At 36.4% G+C, this 17,812-nt stretch overlaps 1 protein-coding gene across 1 annotated transcript; it reads right to left on the bottom strand.

The window, feature by feature from the left end:
* Positions 1 to 676: 676 nt before the first annotated feature.
* Positions 677 to 16,698, bottom strand: dkk3b (dickkopf WNT signaling pathway inhibitor 3b). Its single transcript, XM_052119814.1, has 7 exons — positions 16,442 to 16,698; positions 16,108 to 16,233; positions 15,662 to 15,742; positions 11,869 to 11,961; positions 11,237 to 11,381; positions 3,011 to 3,161; positions 677 to 2,814 (listed from the first exon to the last, which is right to left on the bottom strand). Exons 1-7 carry the CDS (start codon positions 16,637 to 16,639, stop codon positions 2,793 to 2,795), a joined length of 816 nt encoding a protein of 271 aa, XP_051975774.1. The 5' UTR covers positions 16,640 to 16,698; the 3' UTR covers positions 677 to 2,792.
* Positions 16,699 to 17,812: the final 1,114 nt, after the last annotated feature.

Here is a 17,812-nt window from a genome sequence, read left to right as displayed (position 1 = left end):
ATCATTTAAGAAAAAAAAGTGTACTGTATTCCCCACATTGTCATGTCAGACTGTGGTTTGTGGGAAAATTGTAAATGCCAAAAAATGTCAGTGGGTTGTTCAAAAAATAAAATAATAAAATCAAAATGGATGTTTTTTGTTTGTAAACCAAAAGCAATAATATAAACTTTTTTTTTGGTTTGGGTCATTTCAATTTAAGATCTAAGCAAATAGTTTGTATGCATATATTTTAATACTTCATATCCTGGATCAAAATATGGAATATAATGTCGGTCTAGTTTTTAACTGAAAATTAACAGTTTCCCCATCAAAACACAACATTTGTGTGAAAACATGCCGCTAAGTTTGAATGAATTATTCTTCAGTTTTTTTTTTTTCAGCTACACTTGACCAACCTTAAGTGTTAGTTTACTCAAACTGTTCCAAACCCCAATTACTTCTGTGAAACACAAAAGGAGATGTTTGGGAGAATGTAAGGGACTGACAACCAGTTTTGATTGCATGGTAAAAAAGATGCAATGAAAGTAAATGGTGACTGAGGATCTCCTTTTGTTCCATTGATGAAAGTCATACAGGTTTGGAACAACATGAGATTGGGTAAATGACAATTTACATTTTTTGGTGAACTGTCCCTTTAACTTTGTATCTAATGCAATCAAACACTGCCACCTGCTGTTCATACGTAAACTTTATTACAGTACATGTACATGTTGAAATGGTCCTAGTACCCAGCGGATACTAATCTTGAATTGAAACCATGTCAAGCTTGGTCAACATTGTCATATTCTAACAAAATATTACAATGACATTAAAATAAAAAGTTACATAAATAAAGAGCACATCCCATTAAATTAGGAGACAATAAGAAGGCACTTTTATTCTAGTAGAGTAGGGTTGCAACGGTATACCACGGTTTGAAAATTGACGGTTATCATACCATGTACATTTGCTTATCTACGGTATTGAGGAAAAAATGCAACCGGACGGAGAATCTCACATGCGCGTGCGCATCTCCTTTCCTCCTCGTCTGCCTCTCAGACTCGTCAACTTGCGTCACACACACACAGCGGAGAAAATATCAGAGAAGTGAGGCGAGGGGGTCTGACATGAGTGTGTGTGGGAGTTAAAGCAGTGTTTCTGAACTGGTTTATTCGGACTGGGTCGCGGACAGCAGGGAAAGAGCAATGCCATGGTTCTCCCATTGAAGATATTTTGGCGGCCGCCAGAGTGATAGACGTTTTAAGACTGCCGAGGCAGATTTTATATTAATCTCGCAAACAGCTGATGCAGACATGGGAAATTTACCGCCTCATTTATCGTAAAAGCGTTTTTATTTTTCATTGGATATTTCAGTTAACTTGCATTGGGACATAACGCGTCTCCACAAGCATTTACCATGCTCATGGTTGCCAGATAAGAGATGAAACACCCCCCAGTTTGAGATTTATACTTAAGCAAATAGGAGATATTCCGCCTAATGTAATACTTATTTTGTGCAATCTGGCAACCATGCACTTGAGCGCGCCATTTATATCTGGCTTTCCCCTTTGAACAAATTTTGCGATCTGCAGTGCAATATTCTGCTCAAGTAAAAGTGTTATACGGCTACTCTGTGCATTCTTGAGGCTGCTTGTGATGTTTGGTGCTACTAATTTTGCAGGTAAACCTTCTCAGTGATAAAAGTAGATCTCTGCATCATTGACATGCGAGCAAAAGCAAGCCAGAGACGAATATATGCATTTATTATTTGTGCAATTTAGAAATGTTGAAGTCCCTTCGCGCCTGTATGTTAATCTACCTCTTGCGGTATTCATTTATCATAGTCATGCAGCCGGTGTTATTCAGTTGTGTGATGAAAGTCAAACGTTGACATCAACAACAAAAATAATGTCACTTGATGCATGTCCTTGTACTGGAAAACCATGAACAAAACTATGCAACCCAAGATACATTAAATACAGGTTATGTTTAATCTATGGCAGGTCGACACTTGATGTCCAATGTAAAGTCTGTCCTGAAGCTCAACCAGTTGAGAAGCACAGAGTTAAAAGGTACAGACAGGAGCAGTATATATTAACTGTTAATAATCATAGGACAATACTTCAAAAGCTCACACAGCTGATGTTCTTTTTCCATTTAGTAGTCAATTTAACAAACTAACATGCTTTAGTTATATAACATGTTATAGTTACATGCTATTTTTTTTTATCATGTTTATAATTTGATTTATTATTATAATTCTATTAGCCTTATTTTTTCAAAAGGGAGACTTTTTTTTCTTACACATATTTCAATAAAATAAATTGTTTCAAGTTTCAATTATAATAAAGTGTTTGCTCAAAAAAAAAATTATAAAATAACCCTTCTGTTTTCACTGATAATAGTAATTGTGGAATACCGTATACGTGATACCGTAATATTTTCTGTTATCATATCATGAAAATCTCATACCGTTGTAACCCTATAATAGAGTGCAGAGATTTCTGTGAATGCATTACAAATTAAAATACGACAAATGTTTAGGCCTGGACAGATTTTGTGGCGAAATCTACAAAACTGATTTACTTCTATAGTCCAGTTTATTTTAGTAAGTTACTACAGGAGTAATTCTCATATTAGCTGAAAGCGTCAAAACAGGCAAGTAAGTAAATACATATATATAAAATATGCAAAGTGCAGAGCTAACTTTGTGAATGATGGATAGTTTCATTCTGGAGAAGATCTGCATGTGCAAATTCCATGAGGGCCTGGATATTGGTCCATGATCCCTTAACCAGATGTGTTTTTCTCTCTCATACACACAATGATTCTTTCCTGCAACATAAAGAGCAATTAATACCTATTTTTTATAAATGTCTCTTCATTTCCTTTCTGGAAATATTGTTAATACACATTTATTTTAATATACAAAATGTACAAATCATAACAGGCTAATTATTTTGGGTTGGACCAAAACAGATCAAAGATACATGCAAGGAATGTATGAGATTGTGATAAATTTCTCGCTCACCCGAGAGGTTGGCATTGCAGACCTGCAGCACACGGGCAGTGCTCAAGCGGGCCTTCATCGTCCCACAGTAATAGCCCCATTAGCTGGTTAGGGTGATCATGACAGCCCTGGCGTTCTTGTGGCTTGGGACGGCACACAGGAAAGAGAAGGGCTTGAGATGGAGAGAGAAAGGGAGTAAGATATGTCTCGAGTCTGTTTCCATTACAATACTATTGTCACTATTGTTTTTGTTCGTTTTAAAACACAATGCCAGATTCTATGGCTATTTCCATTTCGAGAAATGTGTAAGCAATTCTATAAGAGGTTTTTAAAATAAATTTTCTAAACTGAAATTGCGTTCGTTTTTTTTTTTTTAAACATTTCTTCCAGAGTGCTGACTGAATAAAAAAGGCATGGGTTAAGGGCAGTACAGTCTAATAAAACATGTTTAAGGGATAATGGATTCTGGCAGAAGGTACATGTTGGTGAATCTTCTCCTAATATTAAAAACTTGTCAACCTGGAGTGACCCAATTCGACAGCAGGTGTAAACAATCTAGTCCCAGCAATTTGAAAACAGAGAGGAACTTCTTTCGCCAACAATAGGGCTGATTTCATGGAGTTTGTTCATGATGAATTGATCCCACTCAGTTTGCCATTTGTTTTTTAATATATTAATTTATTATGGGTTTTAGGTCAGTGGGAGGTATTGGCCACTTTTGGAAATCTGCTGATAAAGCCTCTTTTTGCTTCATTTCCTGGGATTCCACAGGGTCCAGGTACCCAGCAGAAGCATATATTGAAATTTTGGGCCTCTAAATCCAGTAGTTTGCGTCAAATATTTACAAGCATTGGGTGATCATTTATTAAAGATGACATTGCTTGAAGATAAGATTTTGAATTTTAAATTATCAGAAAGTTTCTCTGTTGCATAGTCTTTATGAAGTCCAGTGGTAAGACGATAGTGTTTGCCTCTGCTGTAAAAATTGAGCTGTGATCGGGGATGGAAATTCCTTTTTTTGATGGTTGATCACAAATGCAGATGACACATGATCCTCAGATTTTGATCCATCTGTATATATTGGGATATGTGATGGAAATATTTCTCTAATGAAAAGTTGTTGTTGTTGAAAGACATTTGGGTGGGTTTCAGATTTTGAGTTTTTTTATGATTATTTTTAGCTTTTTAAAGTTCCAGGGGGAATTTTACTAAAGTTTGTCTGTTCCAGTATGCTCAGATCTACTTTGAAATTTTGTAAATGTGGTTTGATCCGTAGTCCATAAGGTCAGATATGTCTTGGCTTTTGTTCATATAGGCTTGAAGGGGCTGAGAAAACAGGATGGTAGGTTGGGTTTTCTTTGTTGTATACTGTAGGGCTAGTTTGAGGCATCGGTTCTCCAGAGAAAGTTCATTTGCAAACATGCAAACTTTGAATTGGTGATGTAATAAAAGCCCCTAAAGCCAGACCTATGCCTTGATGTACTGTGTCCAAGAGTCAGATATATGATTTCCTGGATAATCCATACACTATACTTCCATAATCCAGGCGTGATCGAATTAGTACCCTGTAGAGATTTAAAAGTACTTAACTTTCTGCACCCCATTTTGTTTTACATAAAACCTTTAAAATGTTCAAGGCTTTAAGACATTTATCTTTTAATATTCAATTTACTGTCAAGAGTTACTCCAAGGAATTTGGTTCTGATGGGTTCACCATCCATGAATATCTCTGGGTCAAGATGGAGAGATTCAGTCTTTTGAAAACTTTTGATACTGACCAGGACTGAATTGTTAATTGTCAGCTGAATTTTTTGTTCAATGATATTCATGGATTTGCTTCTGTAGCAAATACCAATGTCATAAAGACTGCAATGGATCCCCGACAGCTTTTGCAATGCTGTTGATTTTGAAACCAAAATTGTAACTGTAAAATGGTTCCTTGTGGTACTCATAACTAGTTTATGAGGGTCAGATAGGGTATTACCTACTCGTTTGATAGAAAATTAGCAATAAAAATGGGTAAGTGTCCTCTAAAACCAAGTTGATATAAATCCATTCAAAAACTGAACTTCCAAGTGGTGTCATAAGCCACTGCATGTTCTTTTCAGATGAAAGCATCTTGTACGTAGCATTCAAGGCTGATGAGGTGATCACAGTACTTCTCCCTTTTCTGAAGCCACACTGATCCTTACCTATGAGATGTTGCGATTCCAGGATCCATACTAGACATTAATTAACCATTCTCTCCATGGTTTTGCATAAGCAACTTGTCAGGGCTTTTGGGCAGTAATTGTTGGGGTCATTATGTTCTTTTCCTTTTTTTGGGATGGGAATGATTATGCTCCCTGATATCCAAATGGAGTTAAAATGTTTTAAAATTAGAGACAGGATAATGCGAGGCAAATAAAAAAAATTGTTAGTGTATATCATCTGGTCCCACTGCCGTATCATGTGCTCGGTTTATAGCGCGCGTCAATTTGTTCCATTGTGAACAATTGATTATAGGGTTCCTTATTAGATGAAAAATGTATACCTTCTCATCCTGTGCTCAAAAAACTTGGAAGGCATTAAGGCAATTCTCAAATGAGGAGTTCTATTCAAAAAAAATTTGCTAAGGTATTTGCAATTTCTTGTTTTGGAGTTAGAATAGTGTCTTGATATTTGATGTGCGGAATTTGAGTTCAATCATCCCTGCCCTTCATCCTTTGAATCAGATTCCAGACCTTTCTTGTTGAGGTACTTTATATCAGACCAGATACAAATTGTCTCCAAATTTTCCTTTTAGCTTCATTTATTATTCTTCGAGCTTGTGCCCTACTTATTTTAACCTTAACAAGATTTTCATTTGCTGGCCTTCTGAAGAATAATCTTTCCTCTTCCGTTCTTTTATAGTGGTCTTGCATTCATCATCAAACCATGGCATCCGTTTGCATTTTGTGTTTGATGTTTTTGGAATGGTCTCATTTGCTATGTAGAGGAGTGTGCTTTTGAACTGTTTAATAGCGTCTGGATCATCTTCAGAGACTTCATTAAACCTTTCATAGCAAAGAGTTTGAAAATGATACCGGTTTACTTTTTTAAACTGCCATCTTGGTATTCTTAGAGCTTCTTTTCCTTTTAGGGTTAGTATTAAATGGAAAGCGGTCACTACCACATAGGTCCTGCCATACTTTCCATGAAAGGTCTAAAAATAATTTGGTTCGCAAATTGATAGGTCAATTGCAGAGTATGTTCCGTGCCCTGGGAGTAGGCAAGTGCTGGATCCATCATTTAGAAAACAAGGCGTGATTTTCTAGGAATTCTTCTACCCTCTTCCCCTTGGTGTCACAATGAGTATTTCCCCAGAGTGTTGTGACTATTAAAGTCTCCCATGAGTATATATGGAGAAGGGAGTTGGGCTACTAGGCCATCCAGGTCCTTGTGTGTTACAGTAAGATTTGGAGGAATGTATATGGAACATATTGTAACTTTATTAAATTTACTGCTGTTACCTGTAAATTACGGTTCACATTGACACGACTAGGTGTCACATTGTTTCTGATTAAAATGGCTGTAGCTCCAGAAGTCAGTCTATTAATAGAACCAAAAGTATTTAACATTTTTAAAAGAGAAGGTAAAATCTGGTGGTAGTTTTGTCTCCTGAAGACAATTGTAGCAAGGTGTTGCAACAAGTCCACGACAGTTCAATTGGATAAAAACATTTTCCATGCTCATGTAGGAAAAATAGGAGTATTTCCCTGATTTTTCCTTTTGGGGATGGACTTCTACTCAGATTATCCCAGTCTTTAATTTCAACATCTTTGGTTTGTTTTGTCTTTGCCAATTCATCTTTTGCTTGTGAACAACTCAATTTCTTGTATTTTTATTTGTAGTTTGATTTTCTATTGGAGTTCTGATTAAACTTGAGTATTGATTGAGGTGGATTCACTTTGGGTTCATGTATTCTTGATCCTTGGGAGAGATTTATTGCCATTTACATTGAGGTTTATCTTTGTGCATCCAGGTGAATTCAGTGTTCTTCACATTTCTTGACAACAGAAGCATATGTTTTACTCAGTGTAAAAGGGACCGCGTCTACCATTTTCCTTGACTCAGAGTAGCTTTGTGCAGCCAATTCTCGGATTTCCTTCTTGATCCATGTAGGACATTCTTTTGATGCAGCCTAATTGTCTCCTGTACAATTACAGCATTTTGGTGATTTCTGACAGCTCTCCATGTTGTGGTCTTCACACTTGCAACAGAGGCTTTTATTTTTGCAACCATTTGACCAATGACCATATTTTTGACATTTAAAACATTGTAATTGATTAGGCATGAATGAATCCACTGTGACACTCGGATACCTGATTTGAATTCTTTCTGGGGGAAGAGGTTTATTAAAAGTGATGTACCAGATTTGATAACTCGTCCCCTCTTTTGATTATTCTTTTCACATTTATTACTCCTTGGGGTTTGAGCTCACAGGTAATTTCATCTTCATCCTAGTGTTGTGCCGATGGACGATATCATCGTCCATCGTGATGGCTGACCAACGTCACGATGTAGAGCCACCATCACGATGCCACGCCCCCTTTTGCGAGTCTTGCTAGTGTGACTCACTAATCCTAGTCTCTTCTATAGTCAACCTAAAAACTTTGCAGGGATTGCTCTGTAAATTAAATTGAGAATATATCTAATGCATATATGCCATTTTAAATACTGTAGTATATGCCAGAGACGTGACGTGTTAGTCTGTGAAAATACCGTGTCAGGCAGGCTACACAAATATTGATCTTTTTTTTTTTTTTACATGTCTTACACTGTACATTTAGATTAAAATATTTTATGTTGTAGGCTACAAGAAAATGGCCTTTATTAATTAATTATTAGTAGTTGTAGTGTCTCAAAATCTTGCTCATTGTCACATAGCTCTTGTATACACTGAAGCGGCAGTTTAAGATAAACCAAGACCAGCGAACGTCAAATAACTTTTGTCTGGTTAATACTTTTAAAGAAAGATTTCCTTGGCCATAAATCCATAATGTCAAATCAAATGAAAGAAACAAGGTGAATATGAATAACACATTTATTAAAACATAGAAGAACAACAAATAAAGAACAAGAAAACGGGAACAACACTCAGACCGAACTCGGCATTAACATTTCACTTATAATTAGCAGCACAATTAACTTCAGCACAGGCTACAAAATAAATTATGTTATTGAAATATTGTAAAGTGGTCATATGAACTACACAAATGAACGTTTAAAAAATATGGAAAATCGAATAGCTCCGCAACGGATGGCGAAAAATGCGTAAAGAAGTCTAATATCTTTCACCATAGACCATGTTTAAATTTCAATGTTTCTGGCCAGAAATACCAACATATTCACTTTATCTGGTTTTAATAAGCTGCGGATTGGAGTAACTACACTACCCGCTGTGCTGAAGACCCGCTCTGATGGAGTACTGGTAGCACATATGCACAGATATTTCCGTGCTAATCTTGCCATGAACGGAAACCTTTTGTCGTTCGCTTTCCACCAAGTCAGCGGGTCCTCTTCCCCATCAATGGCCATTTCCTGCAGGTACATGGTCATTTCTGCCTCGACCTTTTGCTCATCAGTGAGTAAAATAACGAAATTATAGTTTTTAAGTGGAAAATAGTATTTATGTAAAGAGATATTAAAATAAAAAGTGAAGAACTCTAAGTGAAAGCTAAAAAAAAAAAAAAAAAAGCTTCACGTGTCGTGCAACCTACTGATAAAGCGCAGACGAGTCATTAGTTGGGTTAGTAAAAATAACGAAATTATAATTTTTCATATTTTTGAAAATTATATGAAATTATATAATCCCCCGCCCCACCGACGATATCATCGTCCATCGCGATGTTTTACGGTCAACATCGTCAACTGCCAATTTAGGGGACGTCGCCCAACCCTACTTCATCCACATAATCCAATTCTTTGGTGCGGATCACTCCTTTGCTGTAATTTAATATTGGATGAGGTGATGCCTTTATTTGAACTCCAGCTATAAGTGTGGCTCGTAGTAAATTCTCTGCATTTGCCTTTTTACAGCATTCCACTAGAATTTGCCTGTATCGTAACTTTTTCACATCTTTCACTGTTCGCTATTCCTGTGATACCCTTGTGTATAGCAAATGGAGAAAGTTTAGTGATTGGCAAATCTGGTGATGCTGCTTCAAGGATTATAAACCTTGTCCACTCTTCAGCATGAGTAATCATTTACTCTCTGAAATACAGTCGGTTTCAAAGTCTAAAAAAAAAAAAAACGCTTTTTGGAAGTGTGTTTTGAAGCCATATTTTAAGTTATCATCTTATTAAGTAATCATTCTTATTCCCCACCCACCTTGGAGCCCAAAAAACAGGGATGCACAGAGCCGCGGAATTCCAGCAGAATATGCATCAGAGTTATAAGAATGATATACTAGAGCAGGTAGAGTAGATCGTAAACTGCTCGATCCACTCGATTGACCCTTAACCAACGCTTACTGGGGATTCTGGAAATTTAGCAGTTGTTGAGCTATCACGGAACTCTCAGAGCATGTCAGAGATTGATTGGAGTGAGCCATTCAAACCTCCCGTCTAGGTGAGGTATGAGCCAAAGTACAGTGTTGAAATAGCAGCAGCAAACCCAAATTCTCAGGCACCAGGATCTCTTCCTCCACTGACACGGGTAGCAACTTACGCCAAAATTCGGCCCTTTTTAAAATCGCTCCTTGAAAAACAGCATTGGAGTACTAAGGATCCATTTTATTCTGGATCCTTACAGAGAGATGAAGGATGGTATTAGCACATATAGATGAAGGCGTTTGCAAAAAGGTATAATCAAGAAAGTTGCAACCCTCATGAGGGGGGCTCAAGGGTTGTTCTCTCTTGCCTAAGGAGAAGACCCTAGCACTACGGAGGGAATGAGCGTGCCACAGTTCCTTTCACAAGCTACCATCGAGAAAATGGGTCTTGTGCCGTACCCAGCTCATTCTCTTTTTACCTTTATTTTTATTCACAAGTCACCAATGTAATATCTGGCTCAAAACAATGAATTCACCATAAATTATGTAATACATTGTCCAATGTCATGAAATGCTAAACTACTCCTCCATACATGGGCAGAGAATATCATTGACTCTTGTTATCTGATGAGTAACGGATGTTTTCTGAGTGATATCCTATTATTTATTTAAGATAATTTCAATTATGCAGGTCAACTGTAAATGCTTGGCAATATGTAAAATGACAAATATTTGTCATGCCAATAAAGCATTAAAACAGAAAAATACAAAGAGAGAGTGAGAACGCAAGCACAGAGAGAGAGGTACAGCAGATGCCAAATCGTCTAACTGGGAGGCCCCTGCTCTCTGTGGAACTAGATATTTTTCCAGATGTGTTACAATGTAAACCACTGCCCATTGTGGATATCTTGGATATCATTGTGGATAACTCCATGGCCAAAGGTTTGTGGACACCCTTTTTTAATTTGCCATTGTAGGTATACCCATTTCAAACAAGTCCACACAATGAAGCATACAGTACAGCCATGCAATCCCCTACAGTACAATAAAGCATGCCAAAGAGCTCAAGTGACTTTCAATGTAGCGCCTCACAAAGCAAGGTCCATAAAGATATTGTTTTCAGAGCCTGCTGTGGAAATGTGACTAGCTATGATTTGGAACCCTAACTGCGAGCCAGACCACATAGCTCAAATGTTCCTAACTGCACTGATACTAATGTCAGACTGGGAGCAAATCCCAACAGCCATGTTTAAACTTCTAACATCTAGTGGAAAGCCTTCCCAGAAGAGTTGTAGCAATGGAGGACAAACTCGCTACTAAACGGATAGTTTACCCAAAATGAAGACAGATTTGTATTTCATTTACTCACCCTTGTGTTTTTCCAAATCCATACAACTTTCTTTCTTCCCCTGGAACACAAAAGATGTTAGGCAGAAATGTTAGCCTCAGTTACCGTTCACTATCATTGCAGCTTTTGAAAGTAAATGGTGACTGAGGCTGTCATTCGGCCCAAAATATTTTTGTGTTTCAAGGTTTTAACTATCCCTTTAATTTTGAAATGAGATGTTAATCAAGCTCATATGGGTGCGTTTTTGGGGTATCCTGTCCACATACTTTGGCCATGTAGTTTATCACTATAGTGTACTATGACATTCATGATCTTTTAAACTAATTTAACATTTTCCACCTCTTTATTAGGTCAATATGTTGAAGTGTCTCAGTAGTGTCCTACCTTTGTGGAAGGCACAGCAGTGTTGAGGACTACAGTCAGTCTGGAATTGACAGATTGTCCCAGACTGTCCTTTAGTTCTGTTTGGAGCACAAACACCCCACACACACAGCTGATCGCCACAACACTCCTCATCCTTTGTACATTCCTATGAATACACGTATCAGAACAGGAAATTAGCAAGAACAAAAATTAATGTTGTTGTTTTTTTTCCTCTTTGAAACAAGAAATGATCAATGCAAATAAACAAAATCTTTAATAAAATATTGATCATTATAGTGCTTGCAAGGCATCTCTAATTTCCTCGTTTTATTTTATTCTGCACAATTGTCTGCAAATAATTTAGCTTGAAATGCTTAACATTTTACTTTTTTTCTAGAAATGTAGGATCCACTTTGATCTGTTTTAATCAGGAAACAAGAGACAGGGACATTTGATTATATAATATATGATTAGCCTATAAAACTTGCTTTCATACAATAAGCTTACACTTCAGAAATATTTCCAGTTTTGGAACATACAAATACATTTACTAACAGCACAAACAGATTTGTATGCTTATTGATGTTTGAACTAATATATAAATATACCTTTCATTTTTATCTGACTGCAAAGGGACTTTAAAAAGCACACACCATATTAGCTGTCTGGCAGGGCATACATTTGGAGGTGACAATCTCATACAGGCAGTAGCTGCTGTCCCCACAATCCTCATCAATCATGCACTCCTGTGTAAAACAAGCATTAAAACGCAGACATTATATACGGACACTGTTTTTGCATTTACAGTAGAGTTCCCTATGATTCCCAATCCTTTATTTTCTGATAGGGTCAGCCAGTATACTACATTTTAGTCAGTTTATACATTTTAGCCTCTTTTTTTTTTTTTGCTCTGGTTTCTCCACTCAAACTACTGTAATAAGGTGTGCATTTTCATTTTGGATTTCCGGTTAGGAAATTCCAAAGAGGTGTTATGCCTCGCAGACAGAAATCCAGTTGGGAACTCTGCAAAAGAAACACCCAAATACCATTTACCAAAAACACCTTTTTATTTTCTGGAACATTTGCAACAGCTTGGCATCCAAAGATAAGTGAAAACATTTATATTATTGAACGGTCTTGTTTTGTTAGAAACACTACAATATGGTAAATCACCAATAATTAACTTGTGTACATTTTGTCACCCTTAGTCTAGGGGAAAAGAGGGAAACAAATTCATCTAGGTTGTAAATACTTAGGGATAGTTCACCCACAAGTGAATATTCTCTCATTTACTCACCCTCATGCCATCCCAGATGTGTATGACTTTCTTCTGTAGGACAAAAACGAAGATTTTTTGAAGAATATCTCAGCTCTGTTGGTCCATACAATGCAAGTGAATGGTGATTAAAACTTTGAAAGTCCAAAAAGCACATAAAGGCAGCACAAAAGTAATCCACATGACTCCAGTGGTTAAATCCATGTCTTCAGAAGCAATATGATAGGTGTGGGTGAGAAACATCGATATTTAAGTCCTTTTTACTATAAAGCTCCTCTTTCACTTTTGTTTTTGGTGATTCACATTCTTCATGCAGATCACCACCTACTGGGCAGGAAGCAGAATTTATAGTCAAAATTACTTAAACATTGACCTGTTTCTCACTCACACCTATCATATCGCTTCTGAAGACATGGATTTAACCACTGGAGTTTTATGGATTACTTTTATGCAGCCTTTTTGGACTCTCAAATTTCTGGCCACCATTCACTTGCATTGTAAGGACCTACAGAGTTGAGATATTTATCTAAAAATGTTCCTTTGAGGGATTTCCTTTGCCTCTGGGATGCATGAGGGTGAGTAAATGAGAGAATATTCACTTGTGGGTGAACTATTTAAAAGCTACTTTAAAGCACAGAAGCTGTGAATGGTCTTAGCGGTTTAATTCAGTCCATTGTTTAATGTGGTTAATGTTTTATGATCTCATTGGCTGTTTCATAATACCACATTTACACAGAGCTCGAGGTGCCGAAATATAGTGCTCAGCACAGCGACCTACCACTTAGCAGCCAAGAACAAAGTCTTACCCTCCCCCTCTACACTTACATCATCTAGAGTCTAGACTCATGTGGGTGAGCCTTTTCCAAATGAGTCACTTGAAACACTCAAAAGCACTTCTCGTCAAACAAATTCAGATGTTCCAGGACAAACACAAGTTAGTTTATATTTGACAGTATACAAATTGGAAATATGTAGAAAACATATGTAGATCCCAAATTACTCCAAGCTGCAAAATCAATGTCATGTGCCATAAAGGAGTGAAACAATCTGGTTCTAGAAGTAAAAATTCTATAACTTTTCATTACATTTAAAAGCAGACCTGAACTCTGTGGTTGTTAATCAATGGTATATGCTTCTGTTGAAGCCACCATTCTACATTATTTTAAATTCATTAAGGAAAAACAACTAAAGTTGAATCTGCAAATTTGTGATGAACTACACTACCCATAATCCAGTAGAAAAATATCCACAAATCAGAGAATCGCAGCAAACAAAGCACACAAACATAGCTATGCAGTTTCTCCCATGACACACTTTGTACAATCAAGTCAGTCTCTCTACACTCAAATTACATAGATTTATTTGTGTGTGTGTGTGTGTGTGCATGCATGCATGATATATATATGACTATTTTGCAATACATTTAAAATATATTGTTTTAATACTTATAATTAAAAAGGTTAAACAGAGACTATTTATCAGAGACAGGCCACTTCTATTAAAATAAATGGGAGAAATTGGACCGCCCAACGATCAATGGATGTAGAAAGCAAGTTAAACCGCCTTTTAGATACAGACATTGTCTGTCAATCAACTCAAGAACGTGCATATGCATTAGCTATACAAGCCAGGCTAATTGCTTTTTTAGAGTAATCTAAGGCAGTGGTTCCCAACCCTAATCCTGGAGTACCCCCAACACTGCATATTTTGGATATCTCACTCATCTAACACTCCTGATTCAGCTCATCTGCTCATTAGTAGAGTTGGGTCTATCAAATAAGGGATACATACAAAATGAGCAGTGCTTGTGGTACTCCACAATCAGTGTTGGGAACCACTGATCTGAGGGAAAGAAGCTAAATCTATGATACTAAAATTGTCAGATTTTACTGCCAATTTGAAATAGGTTTTTGATCATAATCTTGACCAGCTGTTTTGGTGATTTCGGTCTTCCCCCAATTAAGTAGATTGGGACTGCACTTTCATGACTGGAAATAGCTTTCCGGGAGCATTCCAAAGATGGCCACTAGTGGACTGACTTGCTAGAAAGACTTTGGGTTAAATTAATAGTTTGACATTTTTCATCGTTTTGAATTATACCATTCGCTATGCTTCATGAGATTGTAGTTTATTCCCTCATGTAAAAGTACAGTCTTGTGCCTTTGTCTGGTTTTCAAATACTTTTTTGCTTCCAAATCAAAAGTTGTAATGTTGTGGTTTACCTCAGAGCTGGGTGGTTTGTTTCATGGCTTAGAACTCTTTTATGAAGTATTTTAAGAAATCCCTATGGAAAAACTTAATAGGAACAATGCTGCAGGAACAAAGACAGCTAAAAATAGTGTGCATATAGGCTCTCTAGATTATTTGATTCTGATAGATCAACTCAAATATTTAATATCCATTCATTTATTTATTTATTTATTTATTTATTTATCGATAAGTAGCTGTAAATAAGTGTTATAGTGTATAAAGCTCCACGTCGGCATCCTGATCGTTGGACTTTTCTCAGATTATTTTGCAATAATTACCAGCGGTCTATACATTATCATGCCTTTATATGAGCGAAGATTTGCCACACTTTGAAATTTTTTTTATAAAACACTAGAGTTGCTAAATGGCAACATTACTGCTGGCACTAACAAATGACCACAAATTCCCAATGCACAACTTTCCATGCATTTTTTCCAGCGGTTCTAATTTCACCATATATTGTCACCATGTCAGATGACTACAGGCCCAAGAGTCTCTACAGACACTGCAATCTGTAAAATAGTTTATAGCATGTGGTGATGCACAAGCACTATTATATTTATGCACAGTTGCATAAAGTTAAATGACTAATTTCTGTAAGAGACATCTTTTATTAGAAGTAATGGCTTACATTGTAGTTTAACATAGCAACCAATACTGGAACATGGGAATACTGGAACATGGGAATCGCCTTGAGCCACAATGAGCATTAAAAGGACAGATGTGGACCATCTGTCCCTCAGACCGTTTTTTTAAAATGGTTTACAGCAATTCACCACATTTAGAAAAATTTCCTTAATGAGGCAATACAGCTGAGGCTTGATGTACCACGTTTCCCATGCAAACAGCAGGTCCTAATCTGAGGATTGGTTAAGTGGAAAATCCATGTTGATTTTAATATAAACTTTTCTTTGACTTACGTGATCTACTTCATTCCACTGTCCAGTGCTCTGAATGAGAGTTCTGGAAAAAATAGTTTTTCCAGTCTTATTGTCAGTTTCCTAGGGAGGACAACCAGGTGTTTAGACATAGAAATGGAAACAGTCTGTGCTGGAAAAGCAATTACTTTGATGATTCTTTAAATGCTTTCCTATGTGGCATATGACGTCAGATTAGGCTTTCACAAACTTTAAGATACATAATGCAGTATATAAAGCACTCCATTTTTCATTTGTATAATCTTACATAGGCATATATACATTTATTTTACAACTTCAATCATGGATTCATGTCTATCAAGATATAAAAAGGCATACGAGTTATTAAACACATTCAATCATGGGAATACAGTGCAAAGAAAAAGCTAAACTAAATCAGGTAAAGACTTGGAAAAAAAATTATCATAATAAGAATAAATAATAACCACCTTGTCGATCCTCTCTATCAGTTTGAAGGTCTTGTTTCCAACATTAATCTCACTTGTAGTTTCATTGTGGAAATTGGCAGGAAAGTTGCGTCCATATAACAGCGACTTTGAAGACTCGTTGTCCATCTGATTGAGTATATTAATTAAATAGCATCAGTATAAAGTTCAGATTAACAGCATTGTACTTAACTGGGAAAAATATTGTTTTGATAACGGTTTTTCTATTAGATATTGCGTTTAATCCTCGTGCGTAATGGACTATTGCGCAAAGTTGGCCAAACACAATGCCAATCTTAAACTATTTGTAGCCGTTAAGCTTTTCATCCTGTCATACCTGGTGCACAGCCTCCTCTAATTTCTGCTGCGTGTCTTCCATCAGCTTTTCCACCTCCCTGAACATCTCGTTTAAAGTGGTTTGTCCCTGTGTCACATGCGCCTCCAATGTGTCGGTGATGTCCTCATGTCCACTTCTGTGATTTGAGCTCCCTACCACAAAGCCCGCGCAAAGGTAGAGTACCGCAAATTTCAACATAGTTTTATTTTCAACCCGGCGTGTTAGTGCTGCTGGAAACAGGCGTGATTTATTAGGAAAATTGCGAATGGGAGGAGGGGGAAAACCCGGAAATAGAGTTTTGGCAATCGCTTGAGTCTGATGCCTAATTATTAAAGCGACAGTGCACTGACCTATAAAGAGGGATAAAAGGAGCACTTTACAGGTCTCGAGACACCTACGTTCTGCTCTTTATTTATTTATTTGTATGCTTTAAACAACATTACAACACTTTATATCACATATAATACTGCCAGGGGAAGGATATAAAAAAAATAAACACATGACCTTGGTATTATTTAAAGATCTTATAACAGAGCATTTCTATTAGTACTAACTATTGTTGGGTAAATTACTTAAAAATAGTAATCCACTACAAATTAGATTACATTTGTAATTACTTCATTGGAAAAGTAATCACATTACTGATTACTTTACTTTTTCACTAGTTTCTAAAACACTTTTCTGCTCAATAATTAAAAATGATGTCTATATTTCTTCCTTGTTCATTTTTAAACACAAGTCATACACTCAGTACCTCACATTTCTTCTTCACAATGACTCGTTACGGGGCCATAATTCATGTATTAAATATATTATTACTAATAAATAATATATTAGAAAAGCATTACCCTATTATGTACTGAAAATGAATTAAATTAATTGAAAGGCGGTAACTATTACCTAATTAAAAGTATTTAAATACTACATTTTTTACAAAAAATGTATTCTATTACAGTAACTAATTAATTGTAATTGGATTACATCCAACACATGGTACTAACCTTAATAGTAGATTTTTAATGATTTTAAAAGCTTCAGAGAAAAGGGGCTTGTTGTTGGAAATCTTACATTTATGTATGTGAAAATTAAAGGTGTGCTTAGTATTTTTTCCTCATTTAAAAAGTTTTACTTCTAATGAAATTAATTTTTATTTTGAAACATATGCATAAAAGCATGACCACTCACATGAGATGAAGATTCCAGTCATATCAGTAACCTTAAAAAATCGGTTTTATTCTACATGGAGAAGGTCCACACATGGGGGCTGCCATGTTAGAATAACACGACCAGCCGAATACTACACGCATAATCTCTGTAACTGCCCTGCAAGGATGGGAGTGTTACTTTTCAGATATATTCCACTACAGGTTA

This window comes from Xyrauchen texanus, chromosome 46 (genome assembly GCF_025860055.1).
Source record: "Xyrauchen texanus isolate HMW12.3.18 chromosome 46, RBS_HiC_50CHRs, whole genome shotgun sequence".
Taxonomy (NCBI): Eukaryota; Metazoa; Chordata; class Actinopteri; order Cypriniformes; family Catostomidae; genus Xyrauchen; species Xyrauchen texanus.
Note: the sequence above shows the minus strand (reverse complement) of the source record. Positions and strands in the feature narration are given on the sequence as shown.